The sequence below is a fragment of the Magnolia sinica genome, chromosome 7 (assembly GCF_029962835.1).
Source record: "Magnolia sinica isolate HGM2019 chromosome 7, MsV1, whole genome shotgun sequence".
In the NCBI taxonomy this organism is placed as follows: Eukaryota; Viridiplantae; Streptophyta; class Magnoliopsida; order Magnoliales; family Magnoliaceae; genus Magnolia; species Magnolia sinica.
Window position 1 is genome coordinate 95361832 of NC_080579.1, and position 22509 is coordinate 95384340.

General features: G+C 38.5%; 1 protein-coding gene and 2 long non-coding RNA genes across 3 annotated transcripts in view; 2 read left to right on the plus strand and 1 right to left on the minus strand.

Moving 5' to 3' along the window:
* The window catches only part of LOC131251814 (alpha-aminoadipic semialdehyde synthase), a 29062-nt gene extending 16030 nt beyond the window's left edge, over positions 1-13032 (plus strand). Inside the window, exons 12-25 of the mRNA XM_058252777.1 lie at positions 262-319; positions 528-668; positions 4194-4538; positions 5646-5726; positions 6129-6194; positions 7217-7334; positions 8684-8813; positions 9375-9454; positions 10056-10214; positions 10295-10553; positions 11605-11713; positions 12284-12445; positions 12536-12605; positions 12710-13032. Of these exons, the coding sequence (XP_058108760.1) occupies positions 262-319; positions 528-668; positions 4194-4538; positions 5646-5726; positions 6129-6194; positions 7217-7334; positions 8684-8813; positions 9375-9454; positions 10056-10214; positions 10295-10553; positions 11605-11713; positions 12284-12445; positions 12536-12605; positions 12710-12768 (1837 nt within the window). The 3' untranslated portion in view covers positions 12769-13032. The remainder of the gene's footprint in view (positions 1-261; positions 320-527; positions 669-4193; positions 4539-5645; positions 5727-6128; positions 6195-7216; positions 7335-8683; positions 8814-9374; positions 9455-10055; positions 10215-10294; positions 10554-11604; positions 11714-12283; positions 12446-12535; positions 12606-12709) is intronic.
* Positions 13033-13997: 965 nt separating this feature from the next.
* Positions 13998-21936, minus strand: LOC131251816 (uncharacterized). Its single transcript, XR_009174036.1, has 4 exons — positions 21818-21936; positions 18364-18640; positions 14714-15680; positions 13998-14573 (listed from the first exon to the last, which is right to left on the minus strand). It is a non-coding gene; the product is annotated as an uncharacterized LOC131251816 (long non-coding RNA).
* Positions 18594-22086, plus strand: LOC131251815 (uncharacterized). Its single transcript, XR_009174035.1, has 2 exons — positions 18594-18626; positions 21805-22086. It is a non-coding gene; the product is annotated as an uncharacterized LOC131251815 (long non-coding RNA).
* The last annotated feature ends 423 nt before the right edge of the window (positions 22087-22509 follow it).

Here is a 22509-nt window from a genome sequence, read left to right on the forward strand (position 1 = left end):
GTTTTCCTAATTCTGATTTGATCGTAATTGTTTGTTTCATCCACTTTATCCCTTTTTAAGTGTTTTTACTTCTATCTTTAGATCCTAATGAATGAAGCTAATTAGATAGAAAAAATTAGATGAAGGTCTTTCTCTCATGTCAAACCAAGTGGCCATCTTTATAACAATAACAGAATGCAGTGAATTGATATGGTGGATTAGTGTTGCCGTATGTGCATCAGTATGTAACAAGTATAAACTTCTCTTTTCCACCATCTGCAGTGATTCATCACCAAATCCTGCTAGCAGTCCCTCAAACAAGAAGAAATACACTACATTGGTAAGAGCTTTGGATTTTGATCCATCTCATGGATTCTTGTTTTCTTTATACCAAAGCTAGGATTAAAATTTTCTTTTTTGTGAATAATGTAATATTAGCTCTATATATGCCTATCGTGTGGGTTCATGAATAACTCATTCATTTCATTTTCCAGTAGTTTCCAGGTTCTTTCCCTGTTAACATTGATGCTTGTATCCGAAATTGATAGGTATCTCTAAGTGGTCATTTGTTCGATCAGTTTCTGATAAATGAGGCTTTGGACATTATTGAAGCAGCCGGTGGCTATTTCCATTTGGTCAGGTGTGAAGTGGGTCAAAGTGCAAACGCTATGTCATATTCAGAACTGGAAGTAAGTCAAAATCTTGAAATAAAAGCAGTCACCATGTGCCATAATTTTTTCCACCAATTTATGTATATTGAGTTGGCAGATTGCCTTGCCCAAGTGTTCATGTTTGTACAACAGTTGTTGAAAGTTGCAAATTGCAATGGCTCCACATGTTTGCAAGAAAAACCTTATATCCACCGAAATAGTCAATAGGCCAGGCATTTGAAATCTCTGATTTTCAATCGTTATCTGCTAGTAAAAGAACTAAGCATGCAACTATGCATCCTGTCACCATCAACTATTGGATGGGATCATTGCCTATTAAACATCTTATGTAATGACACATGTAAAAATAAAATTAGAAGATCATTTTGGATAGGAATACCCTTCTCTAAGGAGTGAACAAGATCTCTAAATTAGTTTTCTCGCTATACATTTGGTACACTCCGGTTTTGTAAAGATACCAGTTCCATTTTAACTTTCCTCACAATACTGAGATTCAGAACCCTTATTCATTTTCAGGGCATGTCCCTTAAATATGAGGTGGAAGTTTGACACAATCAAGGCTTCACATCTTAGTCAAGAGTTACAAACTCCTTGCAAAATTTCCCCCCCATGCATGCAAATAGAAGAAATTGTTCCCAATATCTGCTTAATCGAGACATAATGAAGTGGACCGATCTTTCAACTGAGTTCTTTGGCCTCCAGAATCATAGCTATAATCAATGCATCATATAACAGAGAGAATGTTTCGTTTTAGTTGTCTAGTGATTGATAAATATCGACCGTTCAAGTTCTGTTAATGTCAACAAAGTTGATGCAGGACAATTAACCACTTGCTCTAAAAGCTCGAACTGTTAGAGTATGACGAATTAATCCCTTTATCTCATAGTCCAGGCCCCATATCGCATGGGTTAGAACCTCAGCCGAACCCGCTTCGTGGGCCCCAAATCACAAGGGCCGCCCACCCCGAGTGTGTCCCTGCATCCCACGGGCTACCCTACTCTAGCCCATTAATCACCCTTGGTGAGGAGTCTCGAATACGAGATCTCCCCCGTGGGCCCCAAATCACATGGGTCACCCACCCCAAGTGTGTCCCCACATCCCACGGGCTACCCCACTCGAGCCCGATGTGAAAATGCCCCTACATTAATCACCCTCGGTGAGGAGTCTCGAACACGAGACCTCCCGCTCTGATACCAATTTGATGTAGGACAATTAAGCACTTGCTCTAAAAGCTTGAATTGTTAGAGCATGGCGAATTAATCCCTTTATCTCATAGCCCAGGCCCCACATCGCATGGGTTAGGACCTCGGTCGAACCTGCTTCGTGGGCCCCAAATCACATGGGCTATCTACCCTAAGTGTGTCCCCACATCCCACGGGCTACCCTACTCGAGCCTGGTGTGAAATGTGCATTAATCACCCCCGATGAGAAGTATCAAACACGAGATCTCCCCCGTGGGCCCCAAATCACATGGGTCACCCACCCCGAGTGTGTCCCGGCATCCCACGGGCTACCCCACTTGAGCTCGGTGTGAAAATGCCCCTGCATTAAAAGTGCATTTACTCAACTCATGATGCTTCCGCGAGGAAGCTGGTTAAATATATGAAGAATCAATGTTCTATTAACAGTCCTTGACCATGTTTCACCTTCAAGTGGAACTTGATTGTGTTGGCAGATGGACCCAACCAAGACACATTATTGTCCATTATCAAGCTATGATGCCCAAACAGGGATACTAATATAGGGAATAGGAAAGACATCTCATTTCTTGAAATCTAGGACAAAGATCTGCAAGCTTGATCTAATGGAACTTTTTAATTTTATAGTCTTTACCGTATATTCCTTACAGCATGCCTTCTACTCTTGCTTTGATGGTAAAAATACATTTAAAAAATAAAAAAATCATTTGTACTTCAAATCTAACAAATAAATACAATAAGATGTGGGCCCTCCTAGAATGATTGCTTCTTGTTGGGTGCCTGGCTAGATAAAATTTTAACCATCAATCATCTTGAGAGCATGCAGAAAATTTTCATGGATTGTTGCATTATGGTAGGAGAAACAGTTGATAACCAATTCATCTGTCATATGCCCGGTTCATTTGGGAAACTTTCTTAAATTTGTTTAGTGTTGTTTGGGATGTCTAACATGGTTGCTGACATTTTTAGGGTGTGTAGAATTATGGTTTTAAGCATCCCAAAGCGAAAATCCTTTGCAATTTTTGTCGAGCAGATCTGCTTTGGAAGGAGTCGTCCTTGGGGCCTTTGGGATCTTGTGATAGATGATGTAGGAAGCCATGACTCTCGTTTGGGAAGTTCAAAGACGCCTCCAATATGTTCTCTGAAGCTAAGGCACCTCAATGGTAGTTCTTGGGGAACCCAGAGACTGCAGGATCTGGGGGGATTCTTTGGGATTGTTTTGAGAGGAGTGCCGAGTCTCTGTCTCTCTGTCTGTCCTGAGACCCTGATTCTAAGGAGACCAAGATCAGATCCCTTTGAGTTGGGATGAAAGAAGAGCACCTTCAGTTCACTACCTTTTTATCATTGAGTGGGATTTGGCCAACGTCAAAGATGAAGAAAGCCTATGGCTGAGTATCCCTAGAGGTTAGCAGATTGATTTTGAAATTTGGAACCCATGCAATTCAACCCAGTTTAGCTTACCTCATGTTTTTGAAGAAGCTAATTCTGAGGCAGTTTCTCTTCCTAGGGAGGGGGTTGTTAGACCTTCGATTGAGGATTTGTCAACCACCACACCCCCCCCACCCCCGGCTCTCTCTCTCTCTCTCTCTCTCTCTCCCCCACCTTGTGCCAATACCAGTGCAATGAGCAGACCAAGCATCTGCTTATCCATGTGGTTACTTACAATGTGATAATATGCCATCTCCAATTGTCAGCTCCATATTCAGTGAATGCATCCCATGAGTCTCTGTATTCACCCTTATTATCAGTTAACTCGATTCTCATGATGCTAACTAGAAGCTTCCACACCTTCGTACTTCGAAATGCAATTACATGAAGATGTGTTTTAGTGCAGCAATATAAGAATTCTCTTGCAACTTCTCACTGGATTTATAATGTTTTCCAGCATATTTTGAACTGGAAATTTCTTTACTATGTTTTTGGTCATGTCTTTTGTGATTTTCAGATGCCAAACTATCTAACAGGAACCATTATTTACACCACTTTTTGATGCATGCCCCCCCCCCCCTATTTTCACTATTGGTGGTGGAATAGTTCTTTTTGGTACCATTATAAAACCAAAAATTGAAAGAAAGATATGCATGCATTGAAAACTTGGGAGTGTAAATATCAGTTTCCTTCTCTAGTATACAAGTGCTTGTGTGGTGACTGTCATATATCTTTCCTTTGTTGGATCGTTTAGTGGCATGATTAAAGATACCTATTTGTGAGTGCACATTTGGCGACTGTCATATATCATTTCTTTGTGGTATATTTTATTTGTGTGAATTCTAGAGAGATTATCATAAGTTCTGCTATTCTGGTAATCCTAGTTCTGAAAGGCATTATGGCTGCCTTCTTACAGGTTGGTGCTGATGACATTGCGGTTCTAAATCAAATCATGGATTCAATAACCTCTATTGCTTACCCAAGTGATAAAAGCCAGAAATTCAGTATGGAAACAAATATTTTTTCTCTAAAGGTTGGTCAGGTTAGTGAATGCGTAACGAAGAATGGAGATGATTCGAAGAAGAAACCAGCAGTTTTAATTCTTGGTGCAGGTCGTGTCTGCCAACCAGCTGCTGAATTTTTAGCATCAATTGGAAAAATTTCATCTCGTCGTTGGTTCAAAAAATGCATGGGTAATGTTGAGGAACCCAAAGAGGTTAAAGTTATTGTGGCATCTCTCTACCTTAAGGATGCAGAAGAGGTACTCTTATGAAACTGCCCTATCAATATTCTTAATCTCCTCTCAAAACAACTTTCTTAAGTGAATTCTTCCAGATACCTTCCACTTTTATGTCTGATTTTCTATAGGCATTTTCTCCATTTAATCCCTTCCATTTTTTTTTTTCTTCACACGGAACAAAATTTTGCAACTTGCATATGTCGGAGTTGTAGATGGATACAGGATAGCAGAAACTACCACCACAGCCATCTAAGTCTTTTCCCAACTAATTGGGGTTGGTTACACGAATCCTTTTCTGTGATTCCACTCTATCAAGGGCAATAACTTCAGTTAGACCATAAGTCATCAAGTCTTTTCTTACTACCTCCACCCAGGACCTTTTGGGCCCATACAGGTTGTTGGGCATGGTGGGTTTTAAAATTAAGACCTACTGACAAGTCAATGCAAATATTAAAAATAATGATGTATTAAAGTTTAATAGCTTGTTATATAAGAATACCAAAAATAAAATAAATAATGATAATAAACCTAAATATGAATTATTTATACAAGAAAAAATTATCTTAAAAATAAGAGATAATAATCAATACCCATAATTTCTGTTATATGAGCAATGTCCAGGAGTGTTGGAGATTTATGCACATACTCGTGTCAACACAGAAGATTTCAAAGAAGTGTATTGTCCTTGTTATAAAGGAAGAGAATGACAGTTGGTTTCAGCATTCCTATGCCTTCTAAGAATAGTATGTCTTTAGCTAATTAAGGTGTCAATCACTATTGTCTAGTTATATTATATATGGCACATGCTCTTCTTATATTATGTATAAAACTGGAATGACTTGCATACCCATGTTGACATGTCTATGGCACAAAACACTTGAGAAAATTGGAGCGATGACATGCGTAAAAAAGGGAAAATGATTAACATGGCCCCAAGCAAGAGAGTGCTAAATACATCTGTTTGCATCTCTTTCAAACCATATCCAGAATGCCTAGAAAAGAACTTGTCTCAGGGATTTGTCTTTAAACCCGTGGCACACATCTCGATGTCTTTTACACTGATCAAGAACTGCAATTTGTTTTGCATTTTAAAGCTTAAAGATTCTGAGTGTAGTGCTTCTAATGCAGACTATTGAAGGTATTCCAAATGCAGTGGCAGTTCAGCTTGATGCAATGGATTATGGAAGCCTTTGTAAGTATATTGCAGAGGTAGAGTTTTCCCATCGTACTTTTGAATTAATTATATCTTCCTACAACTGTTCACATAGCGCTTTGAATTATTATACTGCGAGGATCATTCAGAATATGTCAGTACATCTGATTGAATTTTACAGGTTTGAAGGAGATAAGTATAAATACCTTTGATTTTTAAAAGCTTTTGCAGTTGGTTTTTTTTTTCCTCATTAGCCTCTTGATTAAATATCAAATTTCTTCCATTCTGAATTTATTGTTCATTTATTACTTATATTTCATGAATTCTACTCGACAATGACTGTGTAAAATGTTTCATCCATGTTGATCAGTTTAAGATGTGTAATATTGCATTATATTTATTATGGTGGCTATACCATGAAATGTGTTTTGTTCACCTAACACCACACCTCTATGCAGGTGGAAGTTGTAATCAGTCTGTTGCCACCCAGTTGTCATACTCACATAGCGAATGCATGTATTGAGGTAGTCATTGCATCACATTTCTATTCCAGTATTGTTATTCCTGCCCATTCCTCCAGAATAGAAAGTGTGTGATCCTTGACTAGAGGATGTGTGTAATATCCTTGGGTCTGTATGACTAAGGCCCATGGATCCAAACTGCTGATCTGATGGCCCCATTGTGAATTTGACCCAAGCATCTCCTTGATGGGACAATCCCAACTCTTAGATCTTCAGCCAGCAAATGTATGGTTAACAAATGAATACAGCGATGGTCCCCATTCAACTGAAAAAAGCCAGCAACTGAACTTTATGATGCTCAGATCCTTCAGGGGAAAAATGGATTACCCGTGTCAAATACTCAAATTACTCGAGTAGGGGATAGATAAGTGATCCCCTTCCGTGACACTAGAATCCAGATATACTGGGATTGGATTTCAAGCTGTATATTTGTTGGTTGTTTAGAATCTTTAATGAATAGTACCAACTGGGCAGCAAATTCACCTTGTAATTCTGGTATCTATTTAACATTTCAGTGATCCAGACAAAAAATTAAGACCCTTGACCTGAAGACTGGGTTTTCCGATTGTAGAAGTGTGGGGGTCCAGAGTTCAGTGATCCAGAGAGCTGATGGGCCTGGCCATGGACCAAAAATATCTAGATTGGGAGAAATAACCATCAAATTCTCTGTATTTTTCAGTCATGTATGGACGATTGTTTGTATCGTTAGGTTCTTCCATCAAGGAGTTCTTTTTGGGCATGATCCATCAACTCCAGGGGCCATAGATCAACAGCCAAATCATCAAACCGTGGGCTCCATTTGAACAACATAATGAACCAAACGACGTTGTTACATACCATCAAGTCTTGGATCATAAAATCCTTTAAGAAATAAAGCTACATTTCTTTGAATATATGGCTGTGGAAAACAATCTGTCCTTTTCTGTGGAGCCTTTATGAACATGGATATGGACGTCTTTGACTTAATACGAATATGTGAGTCAATGATTGCCAATGATGATCTTACGACTGTTTTCCTGCTGCAGCTTAAAAAGCATCTTGTCACTGCCAGCTATGTTAGTGATACCATGTCAAAGTTAGATGAAAAAGCCAAGAGTGCTGGTGTTGCGATCCTTTGTGAAATGGGCCTGGATCCTGGAATAGGTAATTTATTCTCCAACTTTTGTGGATTTTATTCTATTATCAGAAATCAGGTTTTATGGCTCAAGACCAATTGTGCATACCACCCAACTTTTTTTTTTTGTGATTACAGAGGTAGATAAGGGGGGTTAAATACTTGCAAGATACAGTTGCTATTTAAACTTGGAAGTTACTGTCAGTCAACCTTATTGAAAACATGCTTATATTTAAACATGCATTTTCACATCAGGCTCGAGTGGGGTGGCATGTGGGATGCAGGAGCACACTCGGGGTGGGCGGCCTGTGTGAGGCGGAACCTATGTGATGTGTGGCCCATGAGGGGGTTCGGTCGAGGACCTAACCCATGGGATGTGGGGCCTGGGCTATGAGATAAAGGGATAAATGCACCACACTCTATCAGTTCGAGCTTTTAGAGCAAGTGGTTAGTTGTCCTACATCACATTCTATCAGTTCAAGCTTTTAGAGCAAGTGGTTAGTTGTCCTACATCAAAGTGATATCAGAGCGGGAGGTCTCGTGTTCAAGACTCCTCATCGAGGGTGATTAATGCAGGGTCATTTTCACACCGGGCTTGAATGGGGTGGCCTGTGGGATACAGGGGGCACACTCGGGGTGGGTGGCTCGTGCAAGGTGGGAGTCATGTGATGTGGGGCCCACGAGAGGGTTCGGATGAGGACCTAACCCATGGGATTTGGGGCATGGGATATGAGATAAAGGGATTGATTCGCCACACTCTATCAGTTCGAGCTTTTAAAGCAAGTGGTTAGTTATTCCGCATCAAGTGAGTTTTTGGAATCCATGGTATGATAAAGCAACTTAAAAAAATAATATAAAATAAAATTGATTTAAGCTCTTAAAAAAAAAAAAAAAAAAAAAAAAAACTTTTGGTAAAAGTAGACAATACTACCATAACTTTGTTAATCAATTATGTTTTGAGAATTTTCAGATTTCAAGGCCTTTGGGTAACCTTTACAGAATTGCTTTATTTATTATCTTTTCATGTTGTAATTGTAGTGCAATAAACCATGAAGACTCATGAAGAGCTCATGTTTTCCATACTAGAGTCAAGTTCTTGTGTGTAGTATATAAAATTTCAAATGAATTGCACAGTATTCATGCTTGCATGTATTCCCGCCAAACTCGCGGACTTATGTCATATGTGCTAGAGCTCTCTTGTATATTCTAGTCATCATGAAAGGGAAATCAGGTAACTTCAGTATTAAGTTGTGAAAGTGAATAGCTTAAATTGTTGTCATGAATAGATATAGTATATTTGTGGTGAGGAAGGGATTACATGCAAATAATTTCTAACCATGCTTTTGATCAAGGCTAACTGCTAGTTTGCATGCTTCAGATCATATGATGGCAATGAAGATGATCAACCAGGCGCATGCCGAGAATGGGAAAATAAAGTCCTTCACTTCTTACTGCGGCGGACTTCCATCGCCAGCTGCTGCAAACAACCCACTAGCCTATAAGTTCAGGTATGAATTGAAACACCAAAGCTTACTTTGGTAATTTTGTGGTAGAATTTCCCATATTGCATCAGGAAAAAAGTTGCTAGGACGGTTATTATAACAAAGAACAAGCTTATAGTAGCACTAGGAAGTACCCCCAAAATCAAAGTTTGGTTGAATCCATCAGTGGGATTACTCTGTCCTGAACTGACCTATCATTTTGGGCAGCTGCCAAAAATGAAACCCGAATGGATGGTTTTATCTGTTTAGCATTTCCAGCCGAACATAGGCATGTACGAGCTCCGATGCTTGAGTTGGTCATTTGAAGTTTGAAAAGTTTCATGCATTTTAGTTTGTGCCAAATGGTTAAGTATAAACATCATTTGTCAAAATGGGTGGCGCTCACTTGTTTGTATCAGACATATTTGCTTTGTAAACAGGCTATTAGATTTTGGATTCCTTTCAATTGATTCATATGATATAGTCTTAGATGAGTCATTGTTTAGCTTTGTGGAAGTTTAATGTCAGTTATTTATGATATTACTCCAAATATCCCCAAGTGATTGCTACAATGACTTCGCATTTCAGTTGGAACCCAGCCGGAGCTATCAGAGTAGGGCGTACTTCAGCCATTTATAAGTTTCAAGGGGAAACTATAAATGTTGATGGTGAGTTGTTTATTCTCTGGAGGATAGTGATCCACTCAAGGACATACAGTTTACTGCTAGAATTTTATCTCCCTGATGGAATAGATGTATTGATCAGTTTTCAAAAAGTCAGTCTTAACTTGGAAATTGCTCTTTTGGTCACACAGTTTGACTAGGTAAAGTCAATGAAAAGCTCATCAATTTTATAAACAGGCATGATCAGATGACCCACTTGTCCAATTTTATATAAATGGGAGGTTGTACTTGGTACCAGAGCCTGGCCAAACCGAATTTCCCGTTGATCAGTGACTTCTTGAATATTGAGATTAATTCCGAAAAAGAGGAATTTAGTGGCCATCTTCTCCATAGAGAGAATGCATAAAACAAAATGCTATCCTTTCTGTTTTCTTGAACTTTGGATCTTCAGATTTTTGCAAGAGAACCATCTTCAACTCTTATTATTATGATTCTTATATGAACACATGATAATTCTGGACAAACTTGTTGTTTTTTTGGTTTTCTGCATTAGAAAGATTGGTTTTTACGAGGAAGATGTTAAAAAGATGTGTTTTCATTTTCTAAGCATTCCAGAGTAAACTCAGCTGACAATTCAAATTTACAGGAAATGAACTTTATGATTCGGCAGTGAGACTGCGGATACCTTATCTTCCAGCTTTTGCCTTGGAGTGTCTCCCAAACCGTAATTCTTTGGTTTACGGGGACCTGTATGGAATTTCCGGTGAAGCATCAACCATCTTTCGGGGAACACTCCGTTATGAAGGCATGGCATTAGAGCTTGAACTTGGTTGGGGATGCTGCTTTTTCTTGTTTGATTCATTAACCAACTGGTATCCCATGCAGGATTCAGTGAAATAATGGGAAGTCTTGTGAAGATCAGCCTTTTTGATGATGAAGTTCATCCTATGCTGAAAGAAGGCAAGAGTACAACATTCGGAAGCTTCCTAGATGAACTTTTAAAAATTAAAACAAGTAAGGAGGCAGCGGATGGTGGGAATGCGCAAGTATCTTTGACAGATGAGAAGGAAATCGCTAGAAGGTTGGTTATGCTCGGGCACTGCAAAGAAATAACTTCTGCAGTGAAGACAGCCAAAGCTATCAGGTGACTGCTACCACTTGTATAATTAAAATTCAACTTACCATTGCTGTTTTACATTGAAATCACGGCATATTGATTCATACCTTTCAAGTCAAACCCCATGGCAAGTTATTCTACTCAAACTAATCGCATGAGAGGAAATATATGATCCTTGCCCTGAAGATATCCAAAGCATCCTGATGGCAAGAGTGGGGCTCATGTTTTTTTGTGATCCAGACTGTTGATCAGATGGGCAATATGGATAGGACATGCCCCCCAAAATGCAATCTTTGTCTATTTTTTAGACTGTAGACTGTATACTGTTGCTTTATTTCCTTTCCTGTCTAATTCAGGTCACCAACTGTAAGGTCAGGATTGTCTCATCTGTTGATTTTGGGACAGTCCATCCACTGCCGGGCCCATCAGATCAACAGTGACCCCATACAAACCAAGGACCAATGGTTGCTATGCATATGTTCAGCCAAGGATGATGATTGCACAGCTTCTCTTCGTAAATACCATATCTGAATCATACAATTGCATCACTAATGGACTAGCATATGGTTTCGTGATTATTGATAGCTTGATATCTAATAAGAAATGAAGGGTGATGTAGTGGGGTTGTCAGTAACATACTGAGACTAACTTCTTTCTTATAATCAGTCAAGAGATGCTCTATTTGGCTCATTACTAATCACACTGCCATAGCTTGTCATAAATTGGCTAAAGTTAATTATGGAATTGTGAATATTATTGATTTCTCCTTTCTTTTTTAGCTCAATGGTAGACAAACTGCATTTCAACATTGAGGTCTCGGGGTCAAGCCCAGCTTACCAATCAAAGAAAGAAAGATGTAGTCTTTGTATTTTATTAATCTTTCAAAAATACTAAAACAAATTTGTGGTTCTACCTATGTGATTTGATTTTTCAAAACATTGATTCCATCAGTTTTGACATGGGTTACATACTTTTCTTTCCTCCTCCCTTCAGTAAATTGAGTTAAAGCTTTTAGAACTAGAACAATGCCAGCCATCTGAAATTTTAGTCAATAAACCATTCTTCTTTAATGGAATAGGTTTTTGGGACTCCATGAGCACGAAGAAATCCCTGCAGCCTGCCAGAGTGCATTTGACGTTGCCTGTTTACGCATGGAAGAGAGACTAGCCTACTCCAGTTTTGAACAGGTAAATCAATTTAACTTCTACACTGCACTTTTGAATTTCATCTCCTCATGAAAGTACTTTGAAACAATCTCTTTCTTGGGCAATGGATGAGGATTTTTATGCATTCATGCATATTAAGTATACGTATGCATGCATTTATATTATACAAATGAGTTATGTATGCATGCATGTATATTATACATATGAGTACGTCAACATATATGAACCTGAGACACTCAAGGTTCTGACAGAAAGCACTGCCATTGAGCTAGGGCTCAATGCCCCTGGCCTGACTTTGGCGCAGTATTCCTGAAGAGTGGGTGCACACCTCCCTCCCTCCATCTGCAATTGGTGGGAGACATGTACACTGGCTTTTGGTGCACAATGTTTGATGGCGATCTTTTTCTGTATATGCATGTATGTCTGTCTGTGTGTGCATGTGTATGTATTTCTGTTTGTAGTTTTAGGTGAATGGAGGGTGACACATTGTATTTCCGAATATCCCCCTTTTCTCTACTCACTTTGAAAGAATATTCCATCCTTTTTATGGTGTCCTGAGCTTCTAGTGATTGATCGCACTTCATGGCACAGGACATGGTGCTTTTGCATCACGAAGTGGAAGTAGAATTCCCAGATGGGCGGCCAACGGAGAATCACCTTGCCACTCTCTTGGAGTTTGGAAGAACGAAAGACAGGAAAACAACCACTGCCATGGGTCTCACAGTCGGCATTCCAGCAGCCATAGGAGCTTTGGTACTTTTAACTCATTTTAACACCCTTTTTTTCAAATCATGACCTGATCAAACTCGAAACTGTCCGCATTACTTTCTTGATTTTTTGCAGCTATTACTTGTAAACAAGATCCAGACAAGAGGTGTAGTCCTGCCTCTAGAACCTGAAGTTTATGTCCCGGGTAAGTGTAGCTTGCTTGGTTCCATTATTGGAATCTCTTTAATGCCAGAAAACATTTCTTATTTTCTTTGTGTCGTTGTTGAGCTGGATTGTATCGTTTGGCAGCATTAGATATTTTAGAAGCTTATGGTTTCAAGCTGCTGGAGAAGATGGAATGCAATTGAGCAAAATACAGGAGCTGTTACGGTCACCTCATCATCAAATGATTATCTGGTTCTGACTCATGTAATAATCAGTGCTTGCAAGAAGTGTGCATTCTATAATAAAATCAGTGTTTGCAAGAAGTCTGTCAGATGTGCATGTTGGACATGTCAAATGACTATAGAACATAACAGTCTTTCCCTCTCTCTCTCTCTGCCTTTTGTTTTTATTTGCCTGTATAGATTGTTTTAATCCATTCCTATTCATCTATATATATTTCTCATAGACATGCGTTTGCAAAACAATAGTTGACATGCCAGTTTAATGAATCTTCTTGGATTCCCGCATCTAACGCTTCATTCCACCTCCATCTCCATCTGTTGTGGCTGAGGCGAAAGCCGTCATGTCTTATGGTACTTTCTGACTTGGTGCTCGCAACCACCTTACTTGCTCAAAAAGGGATTCATGCAAGTGTAACACAGATGTGCACTCATTTGGCTAATAGTATATGGAAATGGAGGATTTTTTCAACTTTAGCATGTCCTTGAATACCCTTATATTTTAAGATCCCAAAAGAAGAAATGTGGAAATACCAATGTTCAATGTTTCATGAGCTAACTCAGAATTCAGTCGACCTAGTCAGGCCATGATCTTGGTACCTGGTTGGGAAATGTTTCTTTTGGAATGCCTTGTACGCATCAATTACATGTTTGCAAATAGCTGACTAGGATAGTGATAATTAATTTGTGTTGGAGTGAAATGTCCAAAGTTAGATTAGATTCGTGAATAAACTAGTCCGAAATTGTCACTATGTAAATTGAAGTTGGACCTGTAACAATAGGAATGCTGTGAAAATTGGGACATCACCACAAGATTACAACTCAAAGAAGAGAGAGTTTGCCTTTCACCATTCAATCACATGGTTGGCACAGAAGATGGGGTGCAGTATCCAGGCCATCTATCAGACCCACATCCATCAAGTGGGTTTGAGAGTGTGGATGTTCTTGCCAAAAATAAAGCTGGTCCACTCAGTAGATGGGCTATGATACTAGATACAAGTGGAGAATTAGAAAACTTTGTCCTAGTTTTTCTCAGTTGTGAAGTTGTTCTAATAAAACCAAAGACTGACCTGATTCTTGGGCTACATAATGGATGGATTGGATCTCATACCTATTTCCCATGGTGGCACTTGTGAGGCATGTACAAGAGCTGCCTTATACACGTGTTGTCTTAGCAAAGCACATTTCCTGTCTGACGGGAACCTAATGATTTTCATACACACCTTTTGTAGCTACTCATCTCTTGATTTTTTTTTTTTCTTCAACTAATATTAACATTAAAAGATTACAATGCATCTCCCTGAAAAATCAAAGACATTAAAAAAGTGATGGTGAAGCAGCAGCAGGTGTCAATTTCCACTATATCTACCAAAGTGGAAAGGTCACAAGTCAAGTTTTGAACTATCATTGTGACCAATCTTGAATGATCTGAGGTCTTCCTCGCTGGAAAATAACACATCTGAAAGCTTACTTGGGACCATTGTCAATCCATTTCCTTTCAAGAAGCAGCAGTCAATATTTCAGACTCCCACCTCTCATTTGCATGTGTAGCAATCATTCTTGCATGGATAACCAGCTTCAGAAGAACCCATTTTGGGGATCTATGATACCGTCCATGAGACTGCTGTTCTACTTCTTGCCAGTTATGAACTTTGGTCGCCAGAGGGGGCAGGGTCACAGAGCCAGTCTTGCACCAAGGATGGGAGTAGTAGTCGAAGAGTACATTAGACATTGGCCCATGGGGCCCACACTAGTTTCCCTGTTTTTATCTGCGGTTAGGTATAAATTCAATTCTAAATTTAAGATTGGGATAGGGTGAGATTAAATGAGACCGAGTAACTTTATATGATTCAAGCTATTATCGTAATCCAGGAGCATCTTAACTGTGGAATCAGATGAAGGATCAAACCTCTCTGTGTAATAGTTAGGCAGATCACTGGATGTTCACGTTACATCTTCAGCTTTGCAAAGGTCCCAAGATCATGTAGACCATCGGATCCTGTGTGCCCACCCATCCGAACCATCTTTTAGAGTAGAACTCTAAAACCGACTTCCGCACATCCACATCCAATAACATACCGTGGGTTGTTGTCGATCAAAACTTGTGCGCCTGGGGACCTGCCGGGACCGCATTAGAAATCCAATGTGTCATATGATGATATGAAAAGGTACATTATTTACCCAGAGGAAGTAAGCAATCTTGCATTTTTAGTTTGTACAGGTCAGACCTTGATCTAAAGTGCCCCATTGTGGATGGACCATGCTTCAGAAAGCTCCCAAGTTGGAAGGTCCGGGCCATCCAATCTTTGGCAGTTATTCAGTGAATGTGGACCATTGATGTGTTTCTTTTCTTATATACATAGGTTCTAGTGACCAACTCAAAGGGTTAAGATTGCCCCCATCAATAGATTAATGGGGCATCGTACATCAAACAGGTTCATCAAATCGACAGTCTGGATCTCCAAACTATGACTCTAGTCGTGCAAACCGTGCATATCCTCAGGTTGAGGATCATATACTTTCTCTATAATTCAAGTACGAAATATGAAAAGATGCATCCATTTTAATACATAAAAGGACAACAAAGCTGTATAAATGTTCTGCAAATAACAAAGCTTGATTCTTTTACTTTTCATCGATCAAAATATCAAAGCATGAATTTCAATGGACACATTAAGGGGTCATTCAGATGCAGGTAAAAATCCCCCTTATGTTACAGGTAAACATTTCCACAGGTAAATTGTTTTATCTGGACATGTTCAGGTAGCGGTAAAATCTTTACCAGGTAAAAAGTTTCTTGTGTTTGGGTAGACCACATGATTGGAAACAGTGTCAAGGCCATCGTCCTTCAAATTGTTTCCCTAGGTATTGTCGACCTGGATTTCATAAAATGTAAAAATCAAGGGTGGATGTCTCTCTCCGAATTGTTTTCTTTAGTATGGCCCACCTACATTCAAGTCAGCTTGATTTTTTTTTTTATTAAGAATCTAATAGTCATAGTGGATTTCTAATACACGAAGAGATTGTTTAAGAAAAGGGAATTGCATGGGACGACATTCTTGATTTTGAAGGGGCCCACCGTGCTGTAACAAAAAGCTACCACGAAAATACCTTGACGAACTAATAAATGTAATATGATGAAACAAAGTGATTCAAAGCATAACGGTCAGCAATGAATTCATTCAAACAAAGCCAAAAGAAAGCTTCCAAGAACTGCGTATCAGAGGACAACTTAAAAAAAAAAAAAAAAAAAACCGGTCAAATGCAAAATTAAAGAAAATTCAGGAACAACAACAAAACACAATCATTTTTCTCACAGCATACATGTCAATATGTATCCATTGACCACCACCTCTAAGTTCGAAAAGAATGGAAAAGCATTACCGATTCTTAAGAAAGAATTTGATTCTAAGGCCATGAGGGTTTAGCAGATAATATTCTAAATCATGAAACAAGCAACATGAATCCTCATTTCCACCCAAAGCAATTGACCGGCTTCTAACTTTCTCACAGCAATTTGGTCTACTAATTTTATATAGATTGCAATATACAAACTCTGCATTTGAGGAACGAAATCCACGTAATAGAATTTTGGTTGAAAGTCAGAAAATTATTTTAATTCACAAACATTTTAAGAGCCTCATAGTGATATATTACTCCAGCGTCCATCAAACCGGGCATAAAAGGCCTAAGTTTTTTCTCGACTCCTTACAAAAGAGGATCCCAACTCCTCTATCATTGACCTTTATCCAAATCAGTACTTGTACGTATCAGCTAGCTGCTTTGTCATAAGTATTACTACATTCCAGTGATTGATGATGGATTACCGCCCGAGAATCGAAATGGGTTTGTGCAAAATCTCCTAGGTTATATATATATATATATATATATATATATATATATATATATATATATATATATATAATGATTTCGAACAAAAAACGGACATTTTCTCCGAGAAAACGGACCCAGAAAGAAACAAAACCAGAAAAACCCAAAATCCAGTGAGAAAACAATAGAACGGCCCAAGGATCGAAAACAGTTCGCTCTTCAAATTCCCTTTGATAGATTGAAATTGATCGAATTGTAACAGAAAACAGAGATTTTCTCGTGAAATAATAGAAGAAATAAAACCCTATAAACACTAAAAACCAAAACCCAGATGAGAAAAACAAATTAAAATTCAAGAATCGAATTGGGTTTGCACCAAACGCTCTTAAAATCCAAAATGAAAGATAGCCAACTTAAGCAATCGTCGATCTGTATCAAAACCGAGCGATTTTTTTTCCTTGACGAATGCAGAGAAAACTGAAGCTCTAGAGATCAAAACAAAGAAAAATCCCAATGCAGATAAAAGCACTAAAACTCAAGGGGTCGTTTGGATGCCTGAGACTGTTGTAAAATGCAACTTACTTACCTGTAAGTTACTTACAGGTAGAAAGCTGTATATTCACATCGAGCATATCTTAGATTGGGGAATCATTCTAAAATGTTATAATCATATAAAAAAACATGGGATCAAATATGTTATTTTGTTAAGCCCATCAAGATGAATATTTGAGAAAATTATTAAGCTAAACCAATCATCAAGTGGGCTATAAAAGTGGGCCCACGATTCAAAAAATTTATAATATGAAGTAATAACTCAATTTAAGCATTGAGAATAAACTTAAAAACATTAATAGAAAATCTAATAATTAAATTACTTGCATTCCAACTGTGCAATATGATGTAATTTCGAAGGGCCAGCGCATCATCAATCCCACTCTATCATCAAAGTTTTTCTCATTCTCTAATGAGGAGTTTGATGCTCAGGATCTAAGAGATTCACAAACACTGATGTAGATCGTTAAATTAATTGCATTCTAACTGTGCAATCTCAGAGATTCACCAACACTGCGAGTACATCACAGGATCACCAACCACAGGCCACAGTGAGACCAACCAAATAAGCGATCTACGGATCACCAACCACGAGCCACGTCCCACGCGGTTTCATGGGATCGCATCACATGGTCCGTTTTGATTAGAGGCCCAAGACAAGTGTGAAAAAATACGCAGGTACGTATGTGACTGTTTGGATGCCAGCATGCCTTATAGAGTAACGTCAAACCACTTCCGTTTTCAAAGGAGAAAAAAGGGTAGATGAAATCCTACCGGTTTTAGGAGGAGAAGAGATGGAAGGCGGTCAGCAAGAGATTGCAGAGATGGAGAGAAATTTGGTGGGTTGGTGCGTTTCTCCTTCTTCTCCTCTTTTTAAAAATCGGACCATTGAGCCTGTAAGTGACTTACGGGAAGTGACTTTCCACCCCCATCCCCCTTTTTTGGTAGATTTGCCTATAAGTGACTTACGTTGTAAGTTACTTACAAGTGATTTTTCTCCCATAAGCACCATTTGTAGGTGACTTCCCTATAAGTTACTTTCCACTTACCTATCTTACGGGCATCCAAACAGGCCCTAGAGATCAAAACAAAGAAAAATCCCAATGCAGATAAAAGCACTAAAACTCAAGGGGTCGTTTGGATGCCTGAGACTGTTGTAAAATGCAACTTACTTACCTGTAAGTTACTTACAGGTGGTGTTTGGGGAAACGAAGCTGCACGCATTGAAGGATGACCTACCGGGTCAGAGATGCAATGAAGGCTCTTGATGCTCTTCCGAAGAAACTGAGGCAGACATTTAAGGAACCACCAGCCGGTCGGTGGCCTTGATGCTCTGACGAAAGTAATGAAGCCGGTAGCTGGCCAAGAGCTCTATATAGCAGCGTCTCCCTCCCTCCCTCTCTCTCTCTCTCTCTCTCCCTTCCAGCTCCAGCAGAGAGGTATCTCCCCCTCCCTCCCTTCCGGACGCGGATTGCGTACTACCCCCGCCCGTCTCTAGCTACGAACGGGCAGTTCTGTGGGCGGGCCCACCGTGATGTATCTGTTTATCCACGCCGTCCATCGCTTCTCTCAGATCATTTTAATGTATGAGCACAAAAATGAGGCTGATACAACGCTAAAGTCGACCACACCACAGATGACTCCAAGTTTATTACGTGCTGTGATACGCTTAGCGTTATATCTACTTCATTTTTGTACACAGTATAATAATACAAGAAAAAGATTGGACGGCATAGATAAACAGATACGTCATGGTAAGCCCGCCTCAGAACTGCCAAGCTAGAGACCGGCGTGGGTAGGACGTATCCCGCGTCCCTCCTTCCCAACTACAGCTGAGAGTTATGTGACGTAAAACCCTGCGTGCCCGCCGTCATGTATGTTATTTTTATTCCTGCCGTCCATTCATTTCGGATCATTAGCATCAGCCCAATGAGAAATATACAAATCTCAGGTGGACCACAGTACAGTACAGGAAACAATCGTGATTTAATGATACATATATATAAATAAATAAATAAAATAAAAAAACCCTTCCGGGGTCTGCTGTAGTGTTTATTTGTCATTAACCCGTGGATAAGGCCACAGACGTGGAAAAAGGGAATACACAGTTATATCCAAAACTTCTGTGGACTACAAGAGTTTTCGACGGTGGGCTTTCAATCACCGTTGTTTCCTGTGGTATGGTCTACCTGAGAATTGGAACTGCCTCATTTTTAGAATAATTACCTGAAATGAGCTGAAAAAAGATGAATGAATGTTTTGGATAAAATACATACACTGTGGTGGGGCCACAAAGCTTTTCCAGCGCAGACGACTGGACCGACCCCGCGGAATCTGAATGCAGGTGGCTTATAAAGGCCCGGAGGGGCAAGAGATGAGGAAGACTGGGGCCCACTTTGATGTTGGTGTTGTATCTACGCCACTTATTTGCTTTGCCAGCTCATTTTTTAGCATGAGCGGAAATATGAAGCTGATCCAAATCTCAAGTGGACCACACCGTACGCACACCATACGAAACAGCTTTGATTGAAGGGGACTATTTTAAAAAATCTTGTGGGCTACGGAGGTGTTAGATCATGCTGATATTCTGTGTTTTCCCTTTCTCCTGATCCTACAGCACAAAAATCAAACTGGGCCATGGTTTTGTGACTACCACTGTGTATATTTATATACTTTTTACTTGTTATATGATTATAGACTTGTATATTCATTTACTTTTTACTTGTTTTATGATTATAGGCTTGTATCCATTTTATTTATGTCCATGTAGCTTTTTGAACAAGTGATTTTCCCTCTTTCACCGATTTTTTTTTTTTTTCATTCTAATTTTCTTTTTTCAATTTCTTTTTTTTTTCTTTTTTTTTTTTGTTGCTTAAACAGTGAAAATAAAATGGAATGGATGGTTTATGTTGGTTCTCTGTTTTATTCTTCAAGTCTATGCCAGTTCATCCTTAGAAATAAATAAATACTATTTTCTAAACTATGTATGATCTGTTAACCATTGACAACAAGAAATGAAGAATATATTTTTTCTGTTATTTTTGTTACAGCAATGTCTTCATGGGTCTTGAGCTTTTTGTGAAATGTTATGAAATTGAATGCTTTAAAAAAAAAATTTAAAAAAAAAAGAACAAAAAAACAGAGCCTATCTATACTAAGCTATGGAACCGGGCCACTAAGTTCTTTTGCACCGCATCTAATGTTCTGAAAATGTTTACTGATTTTATCAACAGTAGTATATATTGGCATGTTATTGTCGATTAGGATAAAATTCATGGCAATTTCCTTTAAACAGTTCTACATTCTACAGATAAGTAGAATTGGTTCAGAAGTTTAAGATTTGGTTGTTTTTCCTGTTTTATAAGTACAATTAGATTGTTAACAGCCATCTAATTGCTAGCAACCATTAGTTATCTGTTCTCAGGCTAGCAATTAGATGGTTCCTAAGATTTGGATTCAGTCAGTTCTATCTACCAGTCTTGTTTTGTTAGTGGTACCAAAAAAAACCTGTGGGGCCCACTGTGATGTGAAAATAACATCCGATCTATTTATCACGTGCACCCTCTCATGTTTCCCTGGGTACCAAAGTTAAGGCCAATTGAAAATTCAGGAGTGCCACACCCTTGAAATCCTTCCAGATTGCCTATAGGGCTCACCCTTTTTATAAGACATCCAATCCATTCAAATATGCATGAACACCCTTAAATAATCAGGCTATTCCATAAGCAGGCAAAGGGCAAAAAATGGCTTAAAATCAGGATTTAAAACTTAGCAGGATATCAATTTGTAAGTAACATGATTACATTTTGAATTCCAGTCCCTCAATATGAATAAGGATTGAGGAAATTACAATTTAGGTTGGGTTTAGGAAACATGAAAATTGTGATTTGAGTTGTATTTTCTCAAAATCAAGGAGGGAATTACAAATACAAATTTTTTTATTTTATTTTTTATTTTTTTTATTTTTTTGGGAGAAAACCACAGTTTCAGTCTTTTCCACTTCATTAGACTAATGATTTCAATTCAAATTCTATAGGATAGCATTTCACATTGTGGCCCATTTTAAGCTATCCGGATTATATGTTGGCCCTCTTGAATAGATGAAGAATTTCCTTCCAATCAATCACAACCATTTGATTACTGGTCTTCTTCCCATATCTCATGAGCAGTTGCATATGCTTCCTTTATTAGTTGTCTATTCTCATGCCAGCAATCAGATGGCTGTCCAGTTGGATATACTTCTCAGGTTTAAACTTCCTTTAGTTATCAAGCTATTTGCTGGAAATTAATTTCTAATTGTCCAGCTGCATCTTCTTTTTATGTTTCTAAGTGCCAAGATAATTTCTAACTTGCTGAAAAATTCCAGCTATTTTCTAAATATCAATTTTAACTGTCCAGCTATCTGACCCCCACTTGCTGAATAATTGTTGAATTTTTAATTCAAAGACTTGTTTTCATTGATGCTTTAACAAATATTTCATATTTTGTTTTGAAAATCAAAGTGTGGCTTGAGAGATGAGCTTTATTTAAACACATCTTTGATGGTCTATCCAAACATACATTTTCTATTTTATATTCCCGCTTTATTAGACTAATTATTGGAATTCAATTTTGCAGTCTATCCAAACACACCTTAAACATGTCGGATTCAGATTCCGATTTGACCTAATTGTCATGACTGCAGCAGCCGCGGCAAGTGTACTATTGATTTGTTGGCTTGAGGAAAATAAAATGCTAGAAGAACCACAACAACAACAATGGAATTGGGTAGATGCTCAAACACTCATGGATGATGAATATTGAAAGGTCATTGAAGAAAAATAATGTCACTCTTGCATCGATTGTTGTACAAAAATTTGATAACCTTTGCAGGTCAATAGACAAATACATTGCTTTCAAGTCTGCAACTATGCCGGCCAATATGATGACAGCGTTATCGCAAGAGTTGAAGAACATGACAACTATTGATGAAGTCATGGTGCATAAGGCTTTTAGATTCTTTTTGGATCGACCGAATCTTATTCATACATTTCTTCATTTTGTGTCCCCTAGCAAGAGACATATATGGTTGGAGAACATGATTCCTAAATAGATGACTTTTTGTTAATGTAGTTTATTTATATATTTCTATTTCGTATAGTATCGTAAACATATTTTGAACTGAAAATGAGAAGTTTTAGTTTCATTTTGCTTAAGTTATTATTCCACATTATAGGTATTTTGTATATGTAGGCCTACTAATTTTTGTGCCCCACCTGAATCATGAATGGGGCTGATTTGTAGTCTCAAAACTTCTCAAAACTTAAATTTTAACTTGGTATC